Source organism: Lissotriton vulgaris, chromosome 1_2 (assembly GCF_964263255.1).
Source record: "Lissotriton vulgaris chromosome 1_2, aLisVul1.2, whole genome shotgun sequence".
Taxonomy (NCBI): Eukaryota; Metazoa; Chordata; class Amphibia; order Caudata; family Salamandridae; genus Lissotriton; species Lissotriton vulgaris.
The window spans coordinates 14,817,408-14,843,629 of NC_141686.1; the positions used below are offsets into that span (position 1 = coordinate 14,817,408).

General features: G+C 42.1%; 1 protein-coding gene across 1 annotated transcript in view; it reads right to left on the bottom strand.

Annotated features, from left to right (window-relative positions):
• Window positions 1-337: 337 nt before the first annotated feature.
• The window catches only part of KIAA0930 (KIAA0930 ortholog), a 615,380-nt gene continuing 589,495 nt past the window's right edge, over window positions 338-26,222 (bottom strand). Inside the window, exons 9-10 of the mRNA XM_086952743.1 lie at window positions 19,011-19,166; window positions 338-4,841 (exon numbers count right to left, since the gene is read on the bottom strand). Coding sequence (XP_086808869.1) covers window positions 4,801-4,841; window positions 19,011-19,166 — 197 coding nt within the window. The 3' untranslated portion in view covers window positions 338-4,800. The remainder of the gene's footprint in view (window positions 4,842-19,010; window positions 19,167-26,222) is intronic.

The following is a 26,222-nucleotide window of genomic DNA, read 5'->3' on the forward strand; positions in this document are numbered from 1 at the left end:
TAGAGACTGACTTATAGAATGACAGAGACCGAGGGAAACAGATAGAAGAAGAGAACAAGTGCACGGTGGGAGCGTGTGAGGCAGAGAGGAGACGCCATGCGCGTGCACATCGCCTGTCCGTGCGCGCACATGATTTGTCTCTCTTCGCACACCAAACCGACAACAATAGTCTCGCCAAGGCGAAGCAGCGCATGCTCTGCGTTCGCTAGGCGAGACCTAAAAACTTAAGTTTGTTATCGTGGACACGAATAAAAGATTTTTGGCTAGCGCAAATCGACAGCATGAAATTTACTGCAGCAGAAATCAAATGGCAAAATCGCAAAGGAAGCTGTTGATCTACATAGACTTACGTTTATTTGAATATCACTCCTTCCTGATGATTGAAAACAATTTTACAAAAGAACATATTATTTAACATAGATACACAACAGGAAAGAAACGGAGGATTGTGGCAGACACACACGGAAAAAAGGTGATAAGAAATGTAAAGAATGAACTATAAGAAAAGATTAAAGAATCGGATGAATTCCTAAGAAACAGAAATGACACAGGAGGTAAATGAGTCAAACAGACAAAACATCACAATATAAGGAGAAGAAAAAAAGACCAATACAAGTTAAAAGAAGGAAATAAAAAAAAAATAGCATCCTCCACTCTGGAACATACATGATTAATAAATCAGGCAATGCCAGTAATAAAACAAACCTAAAAAACGGACATAAAACTGGGAACTCAAAAACGAAACGGCGACAGAAAGGAATAGGCTGAGAACGAATCAACAGTCACCAACAGAAATTCAATCTTACAGACAAAATAATCAACCTAGGGGCTGTCATGGATGACATCACTTGGTACATATGCCTGGGTCAGTCGACACACAACATCAGAGTCCTTGCGCAGGAGGCAGCGAGGTGATCCCAAGTAACACTTGCATCCATTCTGACGAGTAAGCAGATAGCGGTAGAGCTGTGCAGCCTGCCCACTGCCTCTTTCCACGAGCAGAAGGGCAGCCGAAGCAGAACACGAGACAGCCTTCTTCAGTCGCTCCGCCTCTTCCGGTCAGTCGGCGCGCGCAGCCTGCTTGTTCTTTCTATTGTTCGGCCTCTCAACCAGTCAGGGGCTAGTGAGAGACTAGCCAAGGCAGAAAACAAGGCAGCCTTCCTCCTGCCTGTCTGTCTTTTATCGAAGTCCAGGCAGTACTATCGGGACCGCCACCCAAGCCATTTATTTCAAGCACAATGTAACTTTGCAGTGTTTTCATTTTAATTCCCTCCAAAAATACTGAAATGATCATACAAAAAAATGTTCAACTGTAACAAAGCGACTAAAAGGATTCCATATAATGTAGCACCTTCTATCACTGGTAGCACATCACAGTATTTGTAGAACAGCTCTACCAATTCCATTCCCCCATCACAAATCTATGTATCCGAAAAGGCCATGGTACCCGAGGCAGAATGTGAACACATATGCTCTAAAGACCCACAAAATAATACCACAGTGCACGCTGACTCCCAAGCTACTATGCGCCCTAAGTCCTAGTTCAGATTAAAGCTTGACGAGGTAGGCAGCCACCTCAAAGCTCCCTTCATAAGAAGGGTATGCCACATTATACTGCGCCTTAATGTGCTGGGGAGGGTCAGGGACTTGAGGATAGGGCGCAAAGGCGCGACAAACATTTTTCGAAGAAGCAGACGCTTCCTTCTTATCCATAACAATTCAGAGTCTGGCATTTTGGTTCTTTTGGCTTCTTCACTCTCAGGACTGTTGTCTGAAACTGATAGGTGCTTCTAGAGAATCCTTTTTTTGTTTGTTCGAATGTGGCCACATTGCATGAAAGGGACCACTGAAAATGTCAGTGCTCTTTCCAACAAGATGACTTGAAAGCTGCCAGAGGACACTCTTCACCTCTACTTCAATCCTAAGGAAGTAAACTCATGATATTGTAATGGCCATGCTGTAAGCAAGAGATATGGTATAACAACTTGTAGAGACATTTTTAAAACAGGGACCAGCAATGATGGCACCCAATGAACTCAAGTGGCGTGCTTGACCCTGGTGCTGGGCTTTGGTATTATACTTTCAAATGGGTCGCCAAATGGGTCTAAGGGATTAGTCTGAGCTGGTGCAAAGCGGTGGTGTATGAACCAAATTTGGCATCTTAAATTATAGTGTGAAACGCCTTATCAGAAAATGCTTCCAGCGCAGATAAACATTGTTCTCTACACTGTCAGATGCAATGTGAGCAGCACAATGAAATATTTCCTTAAGTGCTCTGTTACTCTCCCGTTACTGAAGTGCTCAATGAAGGCTAGAATAAACCATTCGAAGAAGCTTCCTGCCTTCCAACGCAGTAATGTACTTCCTATTCTTAATTAGCCTTCCCAATGTCATTCTATCCATTTTGCTGAATGGTTATGTCTGGTGCCAAGCACAGACATCAGTATTAAAGTACCACGGGCATGCACGCCAGCCAAGTCCAGGAGCTGCAGCAATCTCTGATCGAACTGCAGACAAGGATTGAAATCGAATACAGAAAGTTACAATTTAACTCTGTCAAGAGTGCTGGACTGCCCAAATTACTGTGACTATACATTTGTATTACCTGCCTTCGACTGCCATCTCCTATAACTTATTTGCCCACAGCTTCCATTTTTATGTGTATAGAATTTCAATTCAAACATTCCCTTGAAACTGGTGAGCCCAACCCATTGAAAGTATTTTATAAATGTCAGACCCACCAGCTCCCGCGTACCAAGAATTGCTGTTATGCATATGGCTAATTCTTCTAATTTGACCCACAATCCCATAATACTGTTTTTAGTGTCCTGCTACAAACTCCCAAGAGTTGTGTGTAGCAAAACTCAGAATTAGTTATTCAGAGCTAAAGAAGCAGCTACTCTACGTAAATTCAACCTGAAATGAAAATAGAAATATGGGTCATAAGTCACCTAACTTCAGTCACATGCATTCCTTTTGGTTTCATACACACAAACGTCTTTTGAAAATGTTACTTGTTTAGGACAGTTTAATAGACCATGGTGAGTGCTTGTTTCAGTATGAGTCACATACTGGATTACAAGTATAATCTTTTAGGGATCACTTATCAGCAATTAACCCTAGCTGAACTCTCTATCCCATACACTTTCTTTCAAAACAAATGCATTGAATAAATTATCTTTATTAGATTCAAGAGCCGAATGGGACCCTGTTGCAAGCACCTTAAACCTATATGTTAGAGCAGTGCCACCCCAACAATGTGGGATACAGAGTTGTAGGTTCAGCAACATTTCAAGACTAGGCAGACAAGGTTCTTTTAAACCCCAACCTGCCCTTTTCCCTGCGGCAGTCACATTTTGAACTGAACCAGACAGTGATTGCGCCTGCGTTTTGTCCTGCCCTACACTTTGCACGCGATCTGTCAGATGCATGGGCTCTCAGTAGAACATGAAAGCATGGCATACAGGCTTGCATTAGTGCTTCATCAGGCTGACGTTCCAATGCCCACTGGTCCCTCCCTCTGGTGGATGGTCTCACCTAGAGCAGATACATTCTACCTGTCTGAATACAAATGAACAGGCAATGTGGTCGGACAGTCTGTGCAGAGTAGGGAATCTGAGGAATTGGAAATCTTGTTCAGCCAACTCTGCAAAGGTCTACGAATAGGGCTGTAGCTGAGGATGCACCCTTCAAATGCAGTGCTTTGGATGACAGTTCATCACTGCACTATAACCTGACAGGGAGCAAAGGCTGGACCTCACCCTGTTAGTACTGCTCTAGTAACAACCCTAGAGATTTGCCTGGTTTCACATTCGTGGGAGAGCAAACCTTACAGAAAAGACCAGCGATTGCCCAGACTAAGAGCAAGCCTCGCTGAACGGCTGCACAAGCAAGTCTCCTTCATGCATATTACTGTTTTCAGTAGTGTTTCGCCATCTTGCAGCATCGTTTCTGCCTTTTCCGCTTCGCTGTGGTTAATTGGTGATAACATTGGTCTAAAACGGAATCATTTGGGTGTCGAGCCTTTTCGTTGAGTCGCTATACTTGGGTGTAGCGCGCCTGCTTGTAACCACACTGTATAAAGAAACGCTCCCTCCGTGTACCCTCAGATACCGTGCCTTCGTCTGCTCGATGAGATCTCCGTGAGACCCAAACCAGCATTCACCCTCAGCGCATTAGTAGGTTAATTCTAGAGTTTTCTTCCAAAAACCACGAACTCAAAACAATCACTTTCACTCAAGGCAGCAGTGCGCTACCATTACATAACCAAATGCGACATGGACAGCCGTTTAAATAGTCTTGAGGGACCCTCAATGAACTGTGACGCGGCTTCTGCCCCGGAAGTGAGTGCGACCGTACATATCGGGTTCATCTATGTACAGTAATCAAGCATCAAGTTCATTGGTACATTTGGAAACTCTAAGTCAATTTCTTACCAAAGCATATATATAAATGTCAGCACATATTACGTACATTTCGTTGCATTCATTGTCTCTGTAACAAAGTAAACATCTTAGTAAATTGTTCGTAAAGCATTTACGTCGTTTTTTTTAATCGCAGCCCCTTTTCACGTTTTGTTACGTCCTCGCCTAGAACACTATGAGGAGAAGCACGGTACGCACACTCTTCGACTGCAGAATAAAGAGGCACTTTTGATTGGCTGGTATTCTTGAAGACTTCCCTTTTCTCTCTGCACGTACGTGCTCCTGACACTAGGTGGTAGTACTGTCATAGAAAACCAACGCAGGTCTGGTAATGAGGCACTTGGCAGCAAGGTTCCAAGGCAACGCCAGTTCTCTGCTATGACATCAAGATGGGCTTCTGTCGCACCTCCAGGATATCTAGATGGATAGAAAACATACATTTATCTCCGCAATACAAAAAGAACTGTAAAAACATATTGACAATCGAAAGAAAGGGCAAAACACATTAGCAAATTCTACAAAAATCCCACGAACATACAGTGTTAATGTTAAAGCAAGAGGTAGGCGAGCCAACAAATGAACAGGGAGAGCCGAGCCAAGGGTCTGGCTCGGCTCTTGGAGCCCGTGAACGAGCCAAGCCCAGTAATGTTTGCTATGTAACTCGTACAACAAACATCGCGTAAAACATGAAAAAGGCTCTTCAAAATTCGAAAAAGCATATTTATTTAACATGTTGAACGTTTAACACTGATCCGTCACATTATAGCACTGCACTGAGAAGTACTTGTTAAAAGTGATAGATTCTAAACATACACTTAGAATCATTCCTGCCCCCGCCCTAACTACAGTGCCACTAGTAAACTAAGAGGCAAGACAGGTGTCATGTGAACCTTATTTGTGCCCCAGTTTATTATAATCTGCGCGCAACATTATGAACAACATTACAATTCAGCAAATCAAAGTTTTTTTGTAGAGCTGGCATTCTGAACTGACGTATTTTAAAGTGCATTCATACACAATTAGGAAGAAAAAGGCGTTTGGGTGCAATAAAAAAGGTGCCTAAAATCCCAATTAAGCAGGGGAGCTACGATGTATGCAGGTTTTCTAGTTTCAGTTTCTCTCACCTTTTTATCTTCATGCTTTGTTTTTTCCTCTATGTGCATTTTCAGCAGTTTCTATATAGGTCAAACTCGACCCAAAGGTACTGGTGTGCTTTACATTAGCCCCAGTTACGTTACAGAAGGGCACATTCATTTTTTGCAGGCATGGGCAGATTAAGTGATTTGCCCTGAATCACAGGATGTTAGGTAGTCGCCAAGACTTTAACCTGGCTCCCCAGTTCCAAAGTCAGCAGGTCTGGCAGTAACGTTACATCCTGAGTAGAGCAGAGAGTGACAGGCAGAAGCAACATGAAAGTTTGTCTTACTATGTGCTTGAGGTTCCAAAAGGACCTTGAGCTGAGCGAGAGCCAGGCTTCAGGCTTGAGCCTGGCTTCAGCTTTCAGTGGCTCGCCCACCTCTTGTTAAAGCCTCATCCGCCGGACCTACAGCAGCACGGAATACTTGGAAAACCAGTAAACTTTTCATTATCTTGTTATTATAAATTCATTAAACTAAGGTACGTACAAAGTATTAATAAAATAGATACTTACCTGAGCTACATTCATAATAATAGATCTATGCGTTAACTGACTGGCGCTCATTTCACTATGATCTGATGGTGTGGGAGCTTTTATGTATTAATCAAGAATTTGCATTATTAACCCGTATCTTGCTGCCGTCGGCCAATGGCCAACACGGCCCGCCCGTTTTGCGGAAGTACGGCACTGCGGGAAAATCGGGGCCGCAGTAAACGGGTTAATAGTGTCCTGAGCAAGTAATCTAAAATCCAATCCATATGTGTTCCCGGACATGGAGCTATTGTTTTTTTAAACAATGTCAACATGACCTGTTAAAGTGTATTTTCTTGGCTTATGCAAAATAGGCCTCAGCTGGGCCTCAACGCCATCTTGTTCAAAATCGACGCCTCATCATGTTTGTGCTTTATATTTCTGCTGCACATAGTCAAGCAAGACATATGTTTATTTCTGAATGACACTGTTCTCAAAGACTCTCTAGCATGGGCTCACTATTATAACATTTTTCCAAGGATCTTCCACGTGGACACCGTATTACATGCATTCACAATTGTTTTTGGAACTAGTTTGTTCTGAAACTTCCGGATGATATTAGGCTTGAATCAATATTCATGTAGTGGGTTAGTGCTTAAATGGTAAGGCAATACAATTAATAAAAAAATCCATATTATGATTTGTTGATAATGTATTTCTTTGCACACACCATAATGATTCCGCAGTTTTCGTGTACTTCTATGGGGAAATATCCTTTGATTTTGGGAGTGAGCCAGAGACTATTCCTTTGCACTAGGCATGCTGTCTGATTTCTTACTGATCTCACTGCACATTTGGGACTTACCTATTTCAGATGTTCCCTATTATTCTGCATTGTACCGGTTACTGAGAGGCTTAATGGCAATATTCTATCCATTTAAATGAGATCTACTGCATCTGCACTTCACAATTTTTGTAGTGTGCTTTTTCAACTTTTTTAATAAACATTTATAGCTTTCCCAATTCAGCTCTAGAACTCAATTACTGAGTCACTTCTTTCTAATTTGACTATATTTTTTATGCTGATTTGCACCTTATCTTTGGACACATACCCCCTGAATATTGAGGTTAACACCATCCTCAATCCACCCAACCAGAGAGCATCCTTTAGAGGTGTATGATCTTAGGGGCACAACGCGTCCACAAAAATGTTGGTAGCAGTGGATGGTTTGAGTGGGTGGCTTTAGAGACTCCTTTTTGCCCTTTTCTCAGAATGAATGTATGTAGGTGGAAGTTGCACTCAATTGATCAAAAGAATCTGATCAAACGTTTACGTGTGCTATGTTGTATTAATGCCTGCTAAGCATTATGTTGATCAGTGAAAGTGGCCTAACCCCAAAATTTGGCAGCTAGGGCTACAACATGCATCAACTTAAAAAGAATTTTCAAAATCATTAGAACAATTTTATCGATTTTCATCAACACATTTAATATGTTATTTTCATCACATATTACACTTTTTGTGTTTTATCAACAAGAATCCATGATACATTTATTTTCTTAAGCATAAATTCTACCAGCAGTTACAATTCTTAAGAACCCAATGCATTTCGGGACTCACAAAGGTCCCTTTATCAGGGGTACCTGTGTTACAAAAAAGAACAAGGAAACACTTTTATGTGATGCCATTATGAGCCTATGTAAAATTCAATACAAAAACAACAGTAGAAATCAGTACATCAATTAAACACTCATTATATAATTCGTTTCAAATGTGGTCATGACACAACATATAATTTATTATTTGCCAACTAGATGTGCATTTATATATTACTTGGATCACTATTGGGAAGTACCTGTTCTACTTCTTATACTTCCAAAAATCAATGGAGTCAACAATGTTTCTGAAAGAGACAACTATACTAATGTACATTCACAATTCGCTTACCTGAATTGTGAAAAAGATAAAAGAAACTGCCTGCGGATACAAAATTAATGGGTTTTCAATACTTCTGCGGTAACGGTAATACGATACATCAACAAGTACCAGATTCAAAATCTCACCTGGTATCACCATGATCGTCACGATAAGTAATAGTGCAATCTAAATAAACAAGAGTGTATCCTAATTTTAGCAACCGGAATATAGAAAGAGCCGATTAAGACGACAAGGAGGTGAAAATGATATCACATCTCACCTGCTTTAGCAGCATATATTCCCACGAATACCTTGTCGTCTTAATCGACTTTCCTCTGAACTCAAGGCAAGAGAAGCAGTGGTGGGAATGAGTACAAGAGACCAAGGTCTCATCAGATAGAATGCATCTCCCAGTGATTTTCATGGAGGAAACTCCAATGCACATTAGGTTCGACACTGAACATTCTTGATGGTGAAAAACAGATCTAACCAGGGTATGTTTGCTCCACTGATCGAAGACTCCCCTTGCCACCTTGAGGTGGGAATCCCACTGGTGAGGAGACATCAGCACATTTTATTTGTACCAGCATTTAGATAATGTGTATCCTGCCTCCTGCCAGCTGAGTATGGACTGTGAGGGCAAGTTAAAGCAACCTGGTAGCCGCTGAAGCAGAAGAGGAAGCAATAAAGGAGAGCTGACCCTGTTCGTGTGATCAGCCTCTACTGCCGCCACCACAACCTCTGCCCCAAAAGGCATGGGCCTGCTATTGCTGCACAGGGTGGGAGGGCCGCATTGTCTGCAAGGTATCCCCCTGGAATAATCCCTAAACGTCCTGTACTGTGTCGTGGAACTGCTTAGCGTGGCGCATGAGTTCCAAAGATTGTTCTGTGGTTTGACTGTCCTTAGATCATTTGAGCCCGAATCAGCATTGGCATTCCCTTGAAAACCCAGTGATTAAACCCAGGCATGTCTTCTAAGCACTAGACTGGTACTAACAGCACTGCCAACAAAGTGTGGTGTCCAAGCAACCACGTAGGACACACTTTGTCACCTCCTGCCTATCATATAGTTTTTTGAGCCTGTGAGGCCCTGATGTATTACGGGAACGGCTACCTAAATATCGCTGGTCTTATCACACTCAGGAAGCCTGGGCCCACGGCGGGCCCATCTTGCGCCTGTCAGCGACGGACAGAGGCCGGGCCACCCCTCTTGGTCCTTGGGGTCAGATAGAACTTCTATGCCCTAGTAAGGTTGTTTTGCTACAGGGCTGACTTTTCCGTAAATCATTTTCTGGTCTGTTTTTGTTGTAGGAGTATCCAACAGCTGGACAAGCAGGCGGGCTGTTACTGGGACATTGGGATACCGCCAATTACTTTCTAAATCATCAATCCTTTCCTATCTATCCTCGAAAGTGGGGGTGGGTGGCAATTAATGACGAAATTTACACCTGCAAAAGAAGATTATGTATTAGTATTGTCCCGACTGCCTCAGTTGTAACCCCTGTTATGTAAACCCTGTTGTTATTTTAGATGACCCTATTATCATAGCCCACAACAACACTTCGACTAGTGCCCCAGGAGCGTTAGGCTCAACCCAGTTAGCAGCCACCATGACTGTCACCGTTCAAGTCCACCAACCGGCAGTTGTGGCTGGGTCAATTAACTTATTTGAGGACTGTGGTCCCCCAACCCCAAAGGGCAAAAAAAGTAAAAGGGCAGAAACTGTAACTGGTCGGTCTGGGACTAGGGCATAAGGGGGCCAAAATTGCCAGACTGCTGGGATAGGCAAGCCCCATAGTACAGTTTCTAAATCCATTAATAATAATGGGGAGTGTGTCCCCTTGTTGCAGTCAATGATTGAAGCCAGGGTGGGAAATTGTACGGCCAATGGCTGAATAACTTTTCCTCAATTGAGGCTAGTCTTAATATCTTAATAGAGTTTTGTAAATCCAACCCGTTTCAGACGTTGCCTAATGTGATCAATATGACCCCTGCTCCTGAAGGTCAGGGACAGGTGGGGCAAACAGGTTTTAAGACTGCGAGGGAGCTCAAGTCTGGTGCTATAGCCACACATCGCCCCCTCAAGGTGGGCCTGTAGTGCCTTCTATTAGCTTGACATCCACCCAGGAACCGGTGGCATCTTACAACCTGAAAAGCTACAGGAAATTCCATATTGTGAGGTCATATATTGACCATTTACTCCATGGTGATCTTGTTTCTGTCTGACCCGGCCTTTCAGCTGCGAAGGCAGGCAGGGCTTACTTGAGCACACACAGAAATGTTTATGTTTTTCACTTCATCAGGGGTGTGGAATTTAATAAAATATCTACTTGTCCATGGGGAAGGTTGCTTCATAAATCTACTTGTCCTGTAACAAAATCTACTTGTGCCTTAGGTGCTGTGTAGTGCAGCAACAAATTATGGCAGAAATCTCATTATATACAAGCTCTGATATAGCCTCTCTGTTTATGCTAGGGCTCATACCATAGTAGTGTTTGAATACTTGCAATCCCCTTATGCTGCCACGTTTCCGCAAATCTAAATATTGGGGCTGCAGTAGTGGTAAGCAACAGATCCAGGGTTAGAATGCCCTTTTCAGTAAAGCAAACCTACTAACTTGCATTGTTTTAAGGGTTTTCCACAACTCTTTTCTAATCATTCCCATACTGAGAAATGTTGGAAATTTACTCTTGACAATGGCAGACGTAAACCTTCTTCCAGAGTTGGTAAAAAAGTGGTTGGAGGGGAAGCGAACTTGCAAACACTCATATTTTCGCATGAGAAAATCAACACATGCATATTTGCTCATGCTGAAATGCAGTTCAGAAATATTTTCTGGGAGTACTATTTCTTGTCCTACTTCAGTAAATTCTTGGGAATTCATGAAAGCTGTATAGCTGCACTTAATGCAAGGACCTATACCATGGGTGCACTTTACAGACTTTCTTTATTAATTTACTAATTTGGTCTGGCGTTGACCGTGACCTTTTGTGTTTATTAAAATACGTTCTCTCTCTCTCTCTCTCTCTGTATCAGCTGGCTTCACTGTGAGTGACGGCATTCTGCTCTTTCATAAGGACCATATCTGCAAATAAAGTAGTTGTGTTCAGTGCCAGTAACTACTGTGGCAGGGTGTGCTTTTTGAGACAACAAAAATGTTTTGCTTTTGCCAATATTTGGTGTAATGGAGAAGGCCCGGCAGCTCCCACACCAATAAGGTTTACAAAAACCATGCCGAAACAATTCACACATTGATTAAATTAAAAAGATGACCACCAATTTCAGACCTACTGGCTTTGCCAATGCTTGTTTATTTTTGTTTCCCATAATCTTATTGAAACTGGTTACACTGATTTTCCATTATGAATACTTTTGGGAAATACTAGCCTGCATCAACACATGTTACTAAATGATGCTGCAAAGAAATGGTACCTCAAAGTTTACAGTAGTTTAGCAAAATGTTTTTTTCCTGTTTTTTTTTTTATGAACATTTTATTTTGAAAGCAAAGAATCATCAATCTTGCTTTCAAACCTCTGCAAATATTTGCATCAAATCAGAGAGCAATCTGGGAGCATTATACATAGCTTCATATTGCTAAACTTTGAAAACCTGTGGACACATTTTTATACTGGAACCACTGTCCCCAGTGAGGTTGAGCTTACAACATTTACTTAGACTGCTCACCCTAATAATAAGCATTTGCAATGTAATAGGTCTCGCAGCATTAAAGTTTGAGTTACTGGCATTGTAAATGACAATGCTTTGCATTCATTTTTTTTCTTTAATTTGCAATTGGTATATAAACATTGTTTGTGAATGGTTAGCTGTTGCTTATGCTAAGCAAAGTTGGCAGTAATATAGAGTGCTAGTCTTGCTTGTTATAAGCATGCTGATTTAAAGCACTCTGATACCTGTGGGTAAAGTTTGCGCCATATTAAAGTGAAAACTAATAAATAAATAAAAAAACCCTACCTGTACCACGTCCACCAGACCATAAATAACGTGCAAAAAGAAAAGACCATTCACCATCTCCTTCTAGGAATGGGGCTGCCCACTATGATCCCATACTGAAACCCCCAGCAGGCAATAAAAAATATAAAAACATTGGGGTGGAACACAAACGATATAAAATAATGGGTTAGGCATATAAATACCGAAAGGTTTTGGGGTAGATGGGGCGAGACATACAATTTAACAATAATAATCCAGAGTAACAATTTAGTCCTGATTAGCATGACGATTGTGTATTTGATGGCAGCCAAGTAGACAAAATATTTAGAACATCGAACAGACCGGGAAGGTTTAAAGTAAGGGGGTCTCGCTACAAGCAGGAGAGAGAGAACGGGGATGGAGCCCCGAAATATACTGTGAGAGTGGTCCGTTGCCAACACTACCCGCACCCCATCTTTCTGTGCAGTTCGGGGCATAAATGAATGAGTGGGTAAATATTGGGGGGTTTTAAAGCGCGACTTGGCGCCTTTGGTCCTGTAGCTGCCCCCTCAGTCATGCCCACTGTCACTGGCCCCCGTCCTCCCTCCTGTCTGTATTCCCGTCATGTCCTATCTGCACCCCTCCCAGCCCTGCCTTTTGTTACAATCTTGTCTGATGTCACTACCACTGTCCTGCAGGCCGTCACTGGCACAGGCTCACGTGCGCGACCCAATCCCAAGGCGCGCGTCGGAATCCGACGCTGCCATAGACAATGCTGTGCGCGTGGCAGCTCTTGTCTCCCCTCGTTGTCGGCTGAGCCGACAGCTATAGCTCACGCGGCAAGAGTGCGCTTTCGCCAGGGCGAGACCTAATAAAGGCTTTTAATGAATGAACCATAAATACAAGTTTGAAAAGCATTAACATATGGGCAACAATATTACCTTAACTGCAGACAGTTCCCTTTCCTGATCCATAATGTGGTACTGCAAACTGGCAGTCAAAGGGTTTGTGCTGCAGGGGGTTGGGCCTACTTGTCCCAAGGACAAAATACACATGAAAACTTGTTGCCCTTGAACGCAAACTCTTGGGAGTCGGGCTATAGGAATTCCACATCCCTACTTCACTGAGCAGGAGAGATAAGCTGCTAGAACGGACAGTATGGGCTGAATAGCCCAAGGTCTAAAAATTGAAGAAATCTGCCTCAGCTCTCATCGGAGCCTGGCCAGCTTCATTAAGTCACCTCAACGTAGAGAATGCAGCCAACATCTACAGTGCTAAATAAGGGAGTGGGAGCTTCCAGAAGCCTCTTTCTGTGTTAGCAAAGAGTGTAAAGACGGAGACCCTCTTGGCGTTTTGTCAGAAACTCTCTTTAGGGGTGGACACACCGCATATAGACCGTTTCCCGGTTGAGAGCTCCCACCAAGACTGTCGACAGGTTCCCCAGTTGTGCTGGCAGAATGATGCAAGACAGGCAAGCAGTGATGTATTCCAAGTTTTAATTACCTTATTCTTGTGTACATGCAGTTATCTTTCTATGCGTTTATTTTTGTGTATTAACATTTACTATATGCATTTATTTTACATGTGCATTATTGCTATTTTGATATATGGAAACTTGATGTAATAAATATTCCTCTTTACTTGGGAAATGAGTGTTGAGCTCTGTTTAACTTGTACCTTGATATTCTAAATGGGTGTAGCGTCCTATTTTGAAGAGTATTCACGTAGTGTCCTGGCGTTTTGAAGTCTTGCTCAGGTGTTCTGAAGAGAAAGCTAAACACAACCCGAACCCGCTTTCAATGAGCCCGCTGAGCCTTCCCTTCACCAAAAAGGATCCTTTCACTCGATTGTCGTTGGACCCCCACTGGGAAGGGTAGGCACCACCAAAAGTAAGGAGGGCTCATTTTCACTGCATGCTTACTGAATCTTCCACCTGCCTTGGTAACTTATGTAGTGGTACTCACCAGAGTTCCTGTACTAAAGCGCCAAACTAAAGAAAATTATTAACCCTTTAAGGAATAAAGTAACAAATTGGTTGTCCTTACTTGGCAATGAAGGTCATAGACTATTACACAGGCTTATCACGGCCAGAAGGGTCGACTGGGTGGGACCGTCACCCAAAAAACAATGGTGGGGATTGTGTTGCTAATAATTTTGACCATTCAGGAGTAGCTCCCACGGTCCTGAATCTTGCCAGCCTGAAGGACTGGCAGACATAGACCCTGGAAGATTTATATCGGTCACCTATTGTTACAACTCTCCCTGGGCCCATTGTGAATATCATTTGTCCCCGCAATAGATAAGGGAGAAATCCCAAAGTAATTAGTTTTTTTTTAAAGACTTGTAATAGGTTCGAGGCACTGGGTGCAGAGGCACTTGACCTACTCACTTGTCCACAGTAGAGAATTTGTCTGACAACACACTCTAGAATGGCCAGGTCGCAAATCAGGGTTTTTGTGAACTCACTTTTGGGGGATCCCTTGCCTTGGTATATGCTGATATTGAACATGGGCTCTAATCTCCCCTGATACAATTTGCCCTGGGGATTGTAGTTTTAGTTTTCTGGAGAAGCATCTATCAGGAGTTTAGGGGCACCGGTTCTGGGTCTGGCTCCTCGGGTGTTATGGAGGATTCCAACCCTGTTGGCACAGCAGGGAATGAAATATTACTGGCCCAAATTAATACTACTAGTGTCCTTAGACTGGCATCTTTGAATGCGGCAGGTGTAAATAACAAAAGATTGGACCTGGATTGTCTATCTTACCTCAAATCTTTTTCTATAATTTGGAGAGCTGGGAGACTGACTGCTCCTTCTTTTTAGATGGCTAGAAGTATTTTTTCATCCCTGCCACGCCATCTACAAAGGATAGGCATAAGGGTGGTTTCCTTTTCTGCAGGTGGTAGTTTCTGGTTTTGAATTTATATAATGCAACTCAATGATTGTAATTCACATTCTGTCCTGCAGGCCCAGCTTTTAGAGTTTGATTCCCAGGGTATTACTAGAGCTGGTTTTATTTTAGTGGGTGATTTTAATAAACACCTGTATCGATATGCTTCTACCCTCTGTGACCAATTTCCTGGGGAGGATGGCTTTCACTTAGAACATAGTCAAGCAGGAGGATGTTTAAATTACATTTGGTGGAGACGTGAGTCCCAGGCACTCCACATCACTGGAGTCAAGCTATCCAGGCTGAAGAAGGCTGATAGCCAGAAACCAGTCCTTGGATGCTTGATTTCGGTCTAGGAAAGACATGGCTTGGTAGTTCGGGCTGGACTGTTCCCATGAGGCACTGGGTCAAGGCTGATTTGCATATAGCCATTGTCCAACCTAGGGTGGTGTGGAGTGCAAAAAAACGATGGATTTAGGCCCAGATCTTTGTACTGGGGTGAATGTAAGACATTGTTCTGCATTCTGTCCATCAACTGTGTTTTTTACAATTATCACATGATCAAGGCACATATTAAGGTTAGGTTGTCCCTTCCCCCTAATAAGGCACTCAGAAATCAACCTGGATAGTTTGGCAAGGAATGCTCCAATGCTCATAAATCAGTACTGTTTGTGCTCAAAGCTCAGCCAAAAGATCAGGGTTTAATCTCATCTAGACATGCTTTATATGAAAAAGGGATAGTGAGAAGGAAAACGGACCTTAGGGAGGACGCAAGGTCCGACCTGGTGGAGACAGCTACAAAGGCAGACAGTGTCTGATTTTTGGAGACTGTTAATCGCCCACTTTTCAGTGTAAGTAATGGCCAAGCTATTGCCTCCCATATATCCCCCGCATTTTGAAGGCATTTATGGTTCATAGGACCAGGTTTCCTCGTATGGGCCCCCTGTGGTAGCATTGCAGCAAGGCAACTTAATATTTGACGTAGAGGAGATTGAATTGGCAATAATACGTATGACAAGCCATAAGGCTCCTCATCCTGACAGGATCCCTGCCGCCATGTTCAAATTTTAACACTGTTATTTAATCTGGTTGTGGTTGTTGGGTTACCACGTTCATGGTCCAAGTCTATTATTATCCCTTTGGATAAAAAAGGCTCTAGGGATCTTCCCTCTTGTTATAGGCCCATCTCTTTGAATGAGTCGGCGTCAATGTAACTGGTAGGGTGATCTTAAAGAGGGCGATGTCATGAGCAGAGGATGGGTCTGTTCTATCTAATCTTCAGTATGGTTTTCGGTTGTGTTTGGAGACCTGTGATCAGTATTTCAATTTTCACATGCTGTTCAACAAGAACACCGTGGCAAAATCGGGCTCAAAGTTTGTCGCGTACAGGGATTTGTCTTCTGCCTGCAATAATGTGAACAGATCTAAATTGTGGCAGGTCTTGCTGGACATGGGCCTCGATCCAGTGATTGTTTACTTCCTTAGTGAGTTGCATTAGAGATATGAAGGCAGTTGTTCGGTGTAACTCCGAGAGGTCTTGCACAAGCCCTTTTTTCTGAGGTCGGGTGTTAGACAAGGGTGCACAATGGCCCCACCTTATACGCAAATGATTTAGGGGCCACATTACTTGATGAGCAGGTGGAATACCCCTGTATTTGTTCTTGCCAAATTCCTGCATTGTTATGTGCAGATGATACTGTCTTATTGTCTAGAACCGCCCTGGGTCTCTGGACCTTGTTAGCTGGTTTCGTAAGTTACAGGAATCAATTAGACCTTTCCACCAACTATAGCAAATCCCAAGTAATGGTGTTTGGCCTAAAAAGACTAAGTCAAGATCTTTCCATGTACAGGGCAATAGTCTATCCAGTGTACAGCTGTACACATATTTAGAGGTACGCAGTCATGCATTAATAAGAACAGGTCCTGCCATTGAACCATATTTGCTCACTACTATTAATGTCCATCATAGATTCCTCCTCACCAGATTCAGGTTTAAACAGTTACATATGTTGTTAGCTTTCCCTAAAACCGCTGACTGGAGTACAAAGTTAAGCCCCTGTATTTGTGATAATGTTTCTCCCCAGGACCTATTGCATTTTTTTTTGTGGCTACTATGAAACCTTCCAAAGAATATATCTAATCCCACTATTAAAAGCTTTGCATTTGGTAGTAGTAAAACCTGCATTATTGTATTTGCAGATGGGTATTCTACATATGTTATAGCTCGCTTTTTGCCTCGTCTTTGAGGTTGAGAAAGTCGTATGATGAAGGGAGTGCCGACATGTAAACGCTGTTAGTCTTTTTGGTAAGAAGTTGCTTGTGGACATGTAACTGTCCTTCGTGAAAAGTATTTTAAGATGTGCTTCTTTTAATCTTTTAGATGTGATGTATAGTTTTTGTAATGTATTTTTATTTACATTAGTCATCTACTGATAAAGTACCCGGTATGCTATATACATTTTATGCTTTTTATGGATATAAGCGGCTAATTGCCATAGCATTTGGAATATTTTATTCTTTGTGTGAATTGTCTGCAACCGCAAATGCACACCATTGATCAGGCACAAACACCTCAAAGCGGGTTCCATCCCGTATTCCCCATGGGGCAGATTTTTCTTTGAGAAATGTATCAGGAAGCCGGCAGTTGCACGGGGGACCACTGCTTGCTCCTCCAAATGTGCTTCCGAAATGAAAGACTGCTTTAAAGTAGCACCTGTGCCTTTAATGAGCATGGCCTGCTTTAAAATAAACGAGTTCCTATTTGGGAAAGAAAATGTAAGGAAGGTGGCCCTCTGTACCTGATAGGACACCATTCTGAGTTTACAGCACTGCACGCAACCTGCATAACTTATATAGGGTTGGCAGGTCGTTTTCAGGATTTCAGACAGGTCAGAGGCTGCACTGCAGAATGAGAGGTCAGTCACAAAAGGTCAGTCCACAGTCTGCATATGCGGACTTTCTACATACATCAGGCCCTTAATGCCCTTTATGACAGGTCCAAGGATACCCACCACTTTACCACTAACCTCACTAACAAGAAACAGTCCTTCGTCTTTGGGTTATATGGCAAAAGGTGACCTGTGCCATTTTGCATTTTATCACGCGCACGCGTGTGCTTCCTGGACTGGATTGCTGCTGCAAGTACTCAGGGTGAAAACAAAATGTTGGTAGGTGGAATGCTTGAATTGATCTCAGCCACCCGGAAATATTCATGGCAACATTCCAGTGCGCTGTTTTTTAGCTCACTATGCCACTGTAGACTGAGACTAGCCATGTACGAACCCGTCTTGATCGTACTCCATAGGAATAGTTCAGCCCAAACGACCAGTCCAGTCCCCTCCAGAAAGGAGCCAAGTAACTCCAGACCTGTTTTTGAGTACTGAGGCCTCATCACTGATCTACAGCTTAATTTCTATATAATAGTGAACACAGGACTCACAACTGGACATGTCCTTCACACACAGGGTATCGCATAAGGTGTCACATTGAGGAAAGCAAAAAGGCAGGAAGCTTGAATTAATCTCAGACTCTGGTAGCTACTCGGGTCCACATTCCAAGGCACTGTTGTTTGTCCATTATTCCACTCGAGCACAAGCAACCCCAAGGCTTATTTTGGCCTAAGCAGGCGTCATCAGTGAGGAATAGCCTGATTCTTATAGCACAATGGTAGAAATGTTACGTTATTCCCACAAATAGTGTTGCAGGAGCTTATTGGGGTTCATTTTCCAAAACGATGAAAGTGTGCTCTCTGAGCGTCGTAAGCGGGAAGCTGCTTCTTCAATAAGCACCCGGAGCCAGATCACCATAAAACAAAGCAGAGCAGAGACATACAAATACATGCTATACAGATAGGAATTGAGCACTAACTGAAAGCACAACTTAACTGCACGTCCCATTCTTCAACTGGAACAAGAGAGGACATTAATCCACACATAATTCAAATGCTGCTATCAAGATGTCTGAATGCATGCATAGTCTTCTAGTATCCCACAAATGAAAAGTTGTTGTCATTTCGGTTGTCTCAATATTTGCTCATGTTTCAAGTGGTGTGAATGAGGAACAGACTATGATAATGTTTATAAAAAGCCACGGTTTTATATCATGATCTCCACGTGAGGATACATCTTCTGGTAAAGACAAAGACCTTGACTGTTTTCTGCAAATGACAATCATGCCTCAATTCTTAATTTATTTGTTTTCACAAACAAGGCCTCTATTTGTACACAAAGTGGAACGTTACCTGATAAAATACGGTGTAATGGCAAAGTGACATAGGTTAGATGTGCATAGAGTAGAAAATTCTCATCCGTTCTGTTTAGCTTCAGCCACGAGCCAACCAAAGACCTTCCTGTTCCCGATAAGGACCGCGATCTCAGATTTGTGGCATTGTGCATTTCTGAAAAGATATAAGCAAACCATGGGAATTCATACTTTACAAAGAAAAATCGAAATCGATTTTTCTCATGTCAAAAACTGAATCTCTGGAAGACAGTTTACTTAAGAGAAACAATCTAGCCGATACTTATTCACTTCAAATTAGAATTTGTCGGTCATCTTTGTTCAGAAACTTAATTTCAATACATTTTAGGATGAATCTCAAGCCAACAAACATGTTTGGGTAAACAAGGACTTTGCCAAGCATCAACAAGTATTCAGTCACTTTGTTCTCTGACCTGGTGTTACTCGTGAGCCTTGGAAAAGTCCTTGTTCGACACAACATGTGTTAACAGGATTGAGTTTTATTTTAAACAAAAACATAAAAGAAAGATCTCAGAATATATACGACTGAAGAGATTTAATTTAGAGCGCTTCTCCATAATGTATATACTGTATAGATGGGTTAAAGACTACCTTGTCAAAAAGGTAGCAGAACACACCATTCAGACAATCATCTAGTAAATCGCATAATGGATACTGCAGGTCCGAGCGCTAGCGATACTACAATTGTAATTTCAGCAAAATTAAATCAGATAGCCAGTCAGACCTTGATGCCTCACTAATACAGTGACTTTGAGTTTTTGTAAGTAGAATATTATGCAATCCACAAGTGATGGGGACAGGGAGCAGAAAAAGAAGTCCAGTTCCCTAGCTCCCAAGAAGAGGTATGCAATACACAAGGACATAGCTGTTCCTAAAAGAATAGAGCCATGTGAGGGGATTGAATCCTGGAAGGATGTTAGAGTCAGGGGGAGCTTCCTTATTAGGAAGTGTGGCCCTCACAGACCTGTGAAGGTGTCATGCTTCATCATTGTGTGTTTTTGCTCCTCGTGGGGTTGGCACTGCAATACTCCACGGACCCTGCGAGAGGGCTGTTTGGCAGAGATCTTTTAAAGTAAAAAAAGATTTAATGGGTAACAGAAGAGGCTCAAAGTTGTAACTTTGAACCTCTTCTGTTACCCTATTCTGCAGATCTCATACAGCGAGCACCTGCCCTTACCTAAGAGGCTATATCCGTTACCAAAGAGTGTAAGCAACATATCCCTCTTAAGTCATGGACGTTTATCAATACGCAAAATCTAAAGATGATTTTATGTGTTTGTTGTGTTGGGTGTGAACTTGTGGTCCTGCTAACGATACAATACTTTTTTTAAGCATGTGAATGCATGTCACACACACACTTTTTCTGAATGAGTGACACCCAGCAATGATATAATCTTCATACTGCAACTCCAGCACATCTTTTATAGGACATTTTGATTTTCTGGTGGCTGTATTCTTACCTCATTTTTTCTCCCCTCTTTTTCAGGTTGAATATATATTTTTTAGGTGACTGACCATCTACCCTTTTCCTTGCACCTAATTTACTAGTCATACCCAAACTAGGACAAAAGTGGGTAATCTACTTAATACCCACTACCTGGGTTTGCCTCTCCTGAATCTGGGCAGGGATAGATTTTCATTTTTTCTTTTATTACACTATACTTGGTCTTGATGAAACGCCATGGATCCCTCCTGGACCAATAGGGCATGAAACATGTCGACCCAATCCACTTCACCTGCACCTATGACTAAAATGTATTTCCTAATTGTTGGGAAGTAACAGTTTGGCTTCTGTTTTTAACCTGACCAGGTGGACCCAGGAATAAAAATCTCCCTTTTTGGGCAACTCCGTGGTATTTTTAATCCACGGTTTCACCAGCTCCATACACTTGCACTTACCATTACGGTGTTTTTAACTTTAAAAGATCTCCGCCAAAGAGCCCTCTTGCGGGGCCCCCGGAGTACTGCAGCGCCAACCCCACGATGAGCAAAAACACCCAATGATGAAGCATGACACCTTCACAGGTGTGGCAGGGCAACACTTCCTAATAAGGAAGCTCCCCGACTCGAACATCCTTCTTGGATTCAATCCCCTCACATGGCTCTATTCTTTTTGGAACAGCTACCCTCTTGTGTATTACAGTAGAGTATTATGCCCAGGCACACCTGAATGTTTTCATATAAGAGACAAAGGAATTAGTCAACTAGCCCGTGACTGCAAGCTATTCAGCTTTTAGTTTGTCAGTACGTAGGCCACAAAGATAAACCTGAAAGTAAATGTAGCCCTCCATCCGTTGCAATTTTTTTCTTTGTTTTAAAATTGAGAGAAGGGCCGCTCATTTTAAAGGCATCAGTAATTCATTACAGGTATGAAATAGTTCAGCACAATGCTGGTATACAGAAAAACAATGAAGATAATGTGTAAAAATTCTTTTTACTACAGAGTAACATCACATTTTTGGGGACAATCCATACTTTAACTAGACAGCGCTTCAACTATTGGTTATTACTACAGGAATAACTGTTGTATGATACCAGTATTGCTCCACAAGACTCTACTGCGTTCAGCTGGATAATGCCAGCACGTCTAAATAAGAAATTGATTTAGTGACATGGCGTTGGTACTTCTGAGCAGGATTGAAATACTTTCAGTGAGAAAGCAGTATCATTTTGTTCAACTGTCTTACTAATGGGATACAAGCAGCACTTCAGACATTTGGGGTATTACAACTTCGGCATGGATAGGCAAGCGTGATGTTGAGTACCCTGTTGATATGACTTCGAATGAAGATAATTGACGGATGAAATAGAAAGGGGTGGAATACTGTACATTACATATGGCTGTCAACAGGAGTATGTTTAAGAATAGGCAATATATGACTAAGTGATCGTTATGCAAGAAGTGTTCCAACACTGTGATGAATCTGGTCGATGTTATGTTATGCAGATTTGTAGAGAGTACTATCACACGGGAGGGTATCCTGGCACTGAGCAGGTGTGAGTCTGTACCTAGCTGCACAACATGGATGTTATCTGATTGATCAGAATGTTTTAGTGAGTTGACTACAGAGCTTTCTATCAAAAGTATTCTGACCATTCTGCGCACGTCCATTCACATCAAACCGGGCACGATCATTCATCCCTCTAGTTCAGGGAGTCAGTCAGTTCCACTGTCACAAGCGGAGAGTAGGAAACTAGAGAAGGGAGCTGTTGCAAAAAAGCAAGAGCTGTTCTCAGACCACAGACATTTAGGAGGTTTTGTTCTGGTCAGGACACTTTGGTCCCCTGGTGGATGCTTGCATACTGAGGAGGTGGCAGGGTGATGGCAGGGTGATGGCGATGGGGGAGGGTGCAGGCTTAAATTTTACTTAGGGACATGGGCTATGAATATTTCCTAGAGTTAACAAATTTAGAGGGGGAATAACATTTCTGTTGGGAGGAGGGCTCAATTTTTTGTATCCTAAATGGTATTTAAATTAATCTCTGTAATAAAGATATTGCTTAATTGAATGTTACTTGGCTAGCCAGAAGATGCTTCACTGAAATGGCCAGCGGCCTACTTTATAAAATCTCAATAAAACAGCTGGTTACAAAAAACGTACCATACATTTCACCATCTCAGAGGCCAACTGAGAGACTCTGCACTGGGTTGTTGGGGAGGCAGGCCGGGTGTGTAGGAGCCGACAATGGCATCAAAGTCTGATTATTAACTGTGAACAAGTCACTTGCGATGTCACACAAAATCATGAGGTCCACATGTTTTTTGCCTAGGTTACTAATGGCAATTGATGATCTGTGGCAATTCTTCCGAACCAAACAAAAATAAATTCTATAAAAATACAATATAGACCTGATTAGGCTGAAGTATAGAAACCTAATGAGCCCTCCCGAGGTGCTGGTGACAGGGTAGGTGGCCGTGAGATCGTCGCCAGGTCGACTATGCTGAAGGACCGCATACTGCTTCAGACATCGTCGAGGAGGCAAACACACAACTCTAATTGGGTCAGCCTCATTAGGTTTCTGCAATCCAGCCTAATCAGGTCTCTGTTGTATTTTTATAGAACTCTTCACTGCTTGGATCACATGTTTGTTACTATTGGTTTCAAGCATTGTGTAGATCATAACTTCCTTTCTGTTTGTTCCTGAAGAATTTCCACAGATCATTAATTGACTAACATAGGTAACAAACATGTTGACCTCATGATTTGGATAAGCCGCTATAGATCATTGCCTCTATGAGTTTTGCGCTTAATTTTTAATTGGATAGGTGGGGTCATTGAATATATAATCTTTTGTCTTATTATCCGCCTGGTACCTTTTTAGTCACCTGCATTTATACACCTTTCTTGCACATGTACATCAAGGGCCCTACACAGATACTACACAGACTGCTTAGGATATAAGATCTCTGCCAAAAAGCTGCCTAGAGGGTGCCCGTCGAGCATTGCAGCGCCAGCTTGACGAGGACAAGGCCCTATAATGAAGCATGACACTCGCAAGAGTATGTGAGGGCTCTTAATACAATGAGGAATCGCCCCTCCCCCCAGTTCCTTACTTTTTCTGGCCTGTTAGAACTTCTTCCTTTCCACCTCTACAGGAACTGCATACCCTTGCACTGACAAGTGTTCAATTGTAGCATGTATGCGGTACCTTCATGCACTCTTGCCCCCTAGTTGTTTTCTGCCTATTTTCTCATTACACTAGTGAATAGAAGATTATTTACTAATAGTGTATTAACAATGGAACAACCAGAGCTGGAACCAGAGCTTCTCTTGCAATTAAAATGCTTTTAAATGTAAGTTGTGTGCATGCTTGAAATTGAGTGGGTTTGTGTTAGATCGAATGTATATGTGAGAGCCTGTGTGTCTGTGAATGTGTGACAGCAGGTGTTTGGGCGTTAGAGTGAAAGTCAGTAACAGGTAATGAGTGAGAAGGAGTGAAACTGGGTGTCAGTAAGTGATTATGAGTGAGTCAGGGAGTTAGGATGAGTGAGAGTAAGAGTGACTGCAAGTGGCTGAAGACGTGGTGACAATAAATGAGTAAGAATGTGTATGAGGGAGTGTAAGAGTGAGTGAGTGTTTGTGATGATCAGTGAGTGGCAGTGAGCACGTGTAACTGAGTGAGAATAAGGAGTTATAAAGTAAGGATAAGTGAAAGTGAGTGCAGATAAGTATGATTGAGAAAGTATGAGCATGAGTGAATGTGAGTGAAAGTGAGCATTAATTATTGAGGCAGAGTGAGAATAAGTGCCATCAAGTAAGAATGAGGAAGTGAGAGCGAGTGCAAGTTAGAAACTGAAAGAGTTAGAGTAAATAAAAGTATGAATGTGGGAGAATAGGTGAGTGAGAAAAGAGTGAGTGTAAAAGAACGATTGAGAATGAAGGAATGCAAGTCAATGCGAATGAATGAGTGAGAGAGTGAGTGAGTGGATGGCAATAAATGGGTAAGAATGCGTAGGAGGGAGTGTAAGAGTGAGTGTGATAATGAGTGAGTGGCAGTGAGTGGGTGTAACTGAGTGAGATTAAGTGAGTTAAAAAGTGATGATAAGTAAGGATGAGTAAGTGCAAATGAGTGGTTAAGTGAGAAAGTATTATCAAGAGTAGAAGTGAATGTGAGTGAAAGCGAGTGTGAATTAATGAGTTAAAGTGAGAATAAGTGACAGTGAGTAAGAATGAAGAAGTGAGAGTGAGTGCAAGAGAGTGTGAGTGAGAAACTGGGTGAATGTAAAAGAACGAGTCAGAATGAAGGAGTACAAGTCAATGCAAATGAGTGAGTGAGAATAAGTATGAGTAATTGAATGTGATTGTGGTGTTATGCTTGCAACTCTGCCATTAGCCCTGGCATACTGAAGATTATTTTATTGCTTATTTAAGCACCCATGGCAAAAATACAGGCAATGGCATACTGACGGCTATTCTTAGCATGACAGATTCTTGCGACAAAAATATGGGTACTGACATACTTGAGGTAATTTTTGGACTAATGGGCACCCATGGTAAAATACTGGTATTTGTATACCAGAGGCAATTTCTGGCATATTGGGTACCAGTGGAAAAATGCTGGTGTCGGTATACTTGAGGAAGTTCTTGGCATGGGGGGTATTTGTGGTAAAATGTTGGCAGCACATTGGAGGTTAATTCTGGTCATAAGGGAGGACGACCATGGCATATGGAAGCAGAGCAACCATGCCAAAATGCTGGCTCTGACATGCTAGAGATCATTTCTGATGAAAGCGCAGGGATGTGATTTCCGGTAGCCAGACGCCCAGGACATATTGTTTGGGGTCAAAGGCAATAAGTTTTAATGTGTATTTTGTCCTTGGGACAAGCAGACCTAACCCCTTACAGCACAAACTCTATGGCTGTCAGTTTACATATTATGTATCAGGGAAGTGCAATGTCTGCAGTAAAGGTAATATCTATGTCCACGTTAATGTTGTTCAAACTTGTATTTATGGTTCATTAATGCAAAGCCCTTACTATTAGGTTGATCGCTCTAAGTAAATGTAAGCTCAGACTGTACTACTGACAGTGGTTAAGTATAAAAATGTGTACAAACGTTTTCAAAGTTTTGCAATATGAGGCTATATATAATGCTCCCAGAATGCTCTCTGATTAGATGCAAATATTTGCGGAGGCTTGAAAGGAAGCTTGAGGAGTCTTTGCATTCAAAATGAAATGTTCATAAAAAAATGCAAGAAGGCAAAAAACATTTGGCTAAACTACTATAAAGTTTTAAGTACAATTTCTTTGCAACATCATTTAGTAAAATGTGTTGATGTTTGCTAGCATATTCCAAAGATATTTTTAATGGAAAATTAGTGTAACCAGTTTCAATATGATTGTGGGAAACATAAAAGTAAATATGCATTGGCAAAGCAAGCAGGTCTGAAATTGATGGTCAGCGTTTTGGTTTTGTCAATGTCTGAATTGGTGTGTCATGGTTTTTGAAAAACCAAATTGGTGTGGGAGCTGCTGGGCCCTCGCCATTATAACAAACATTGGCAAAAGCAAAAATAGTTTTTGGCCTCAAAAAGTACACATTGCCACTGTAGTTCCTGGCACGGAAAAAAACTATTTTGTGTGCCGATATGTTCCTTGTGAAGAGCAGAATGCTGTCACTCTCAGTGAAGTCAGGTGATAGACAGAGAGAGAGAGATGGAATTTTAATGAACGCAAAAGGCCATGGTTAA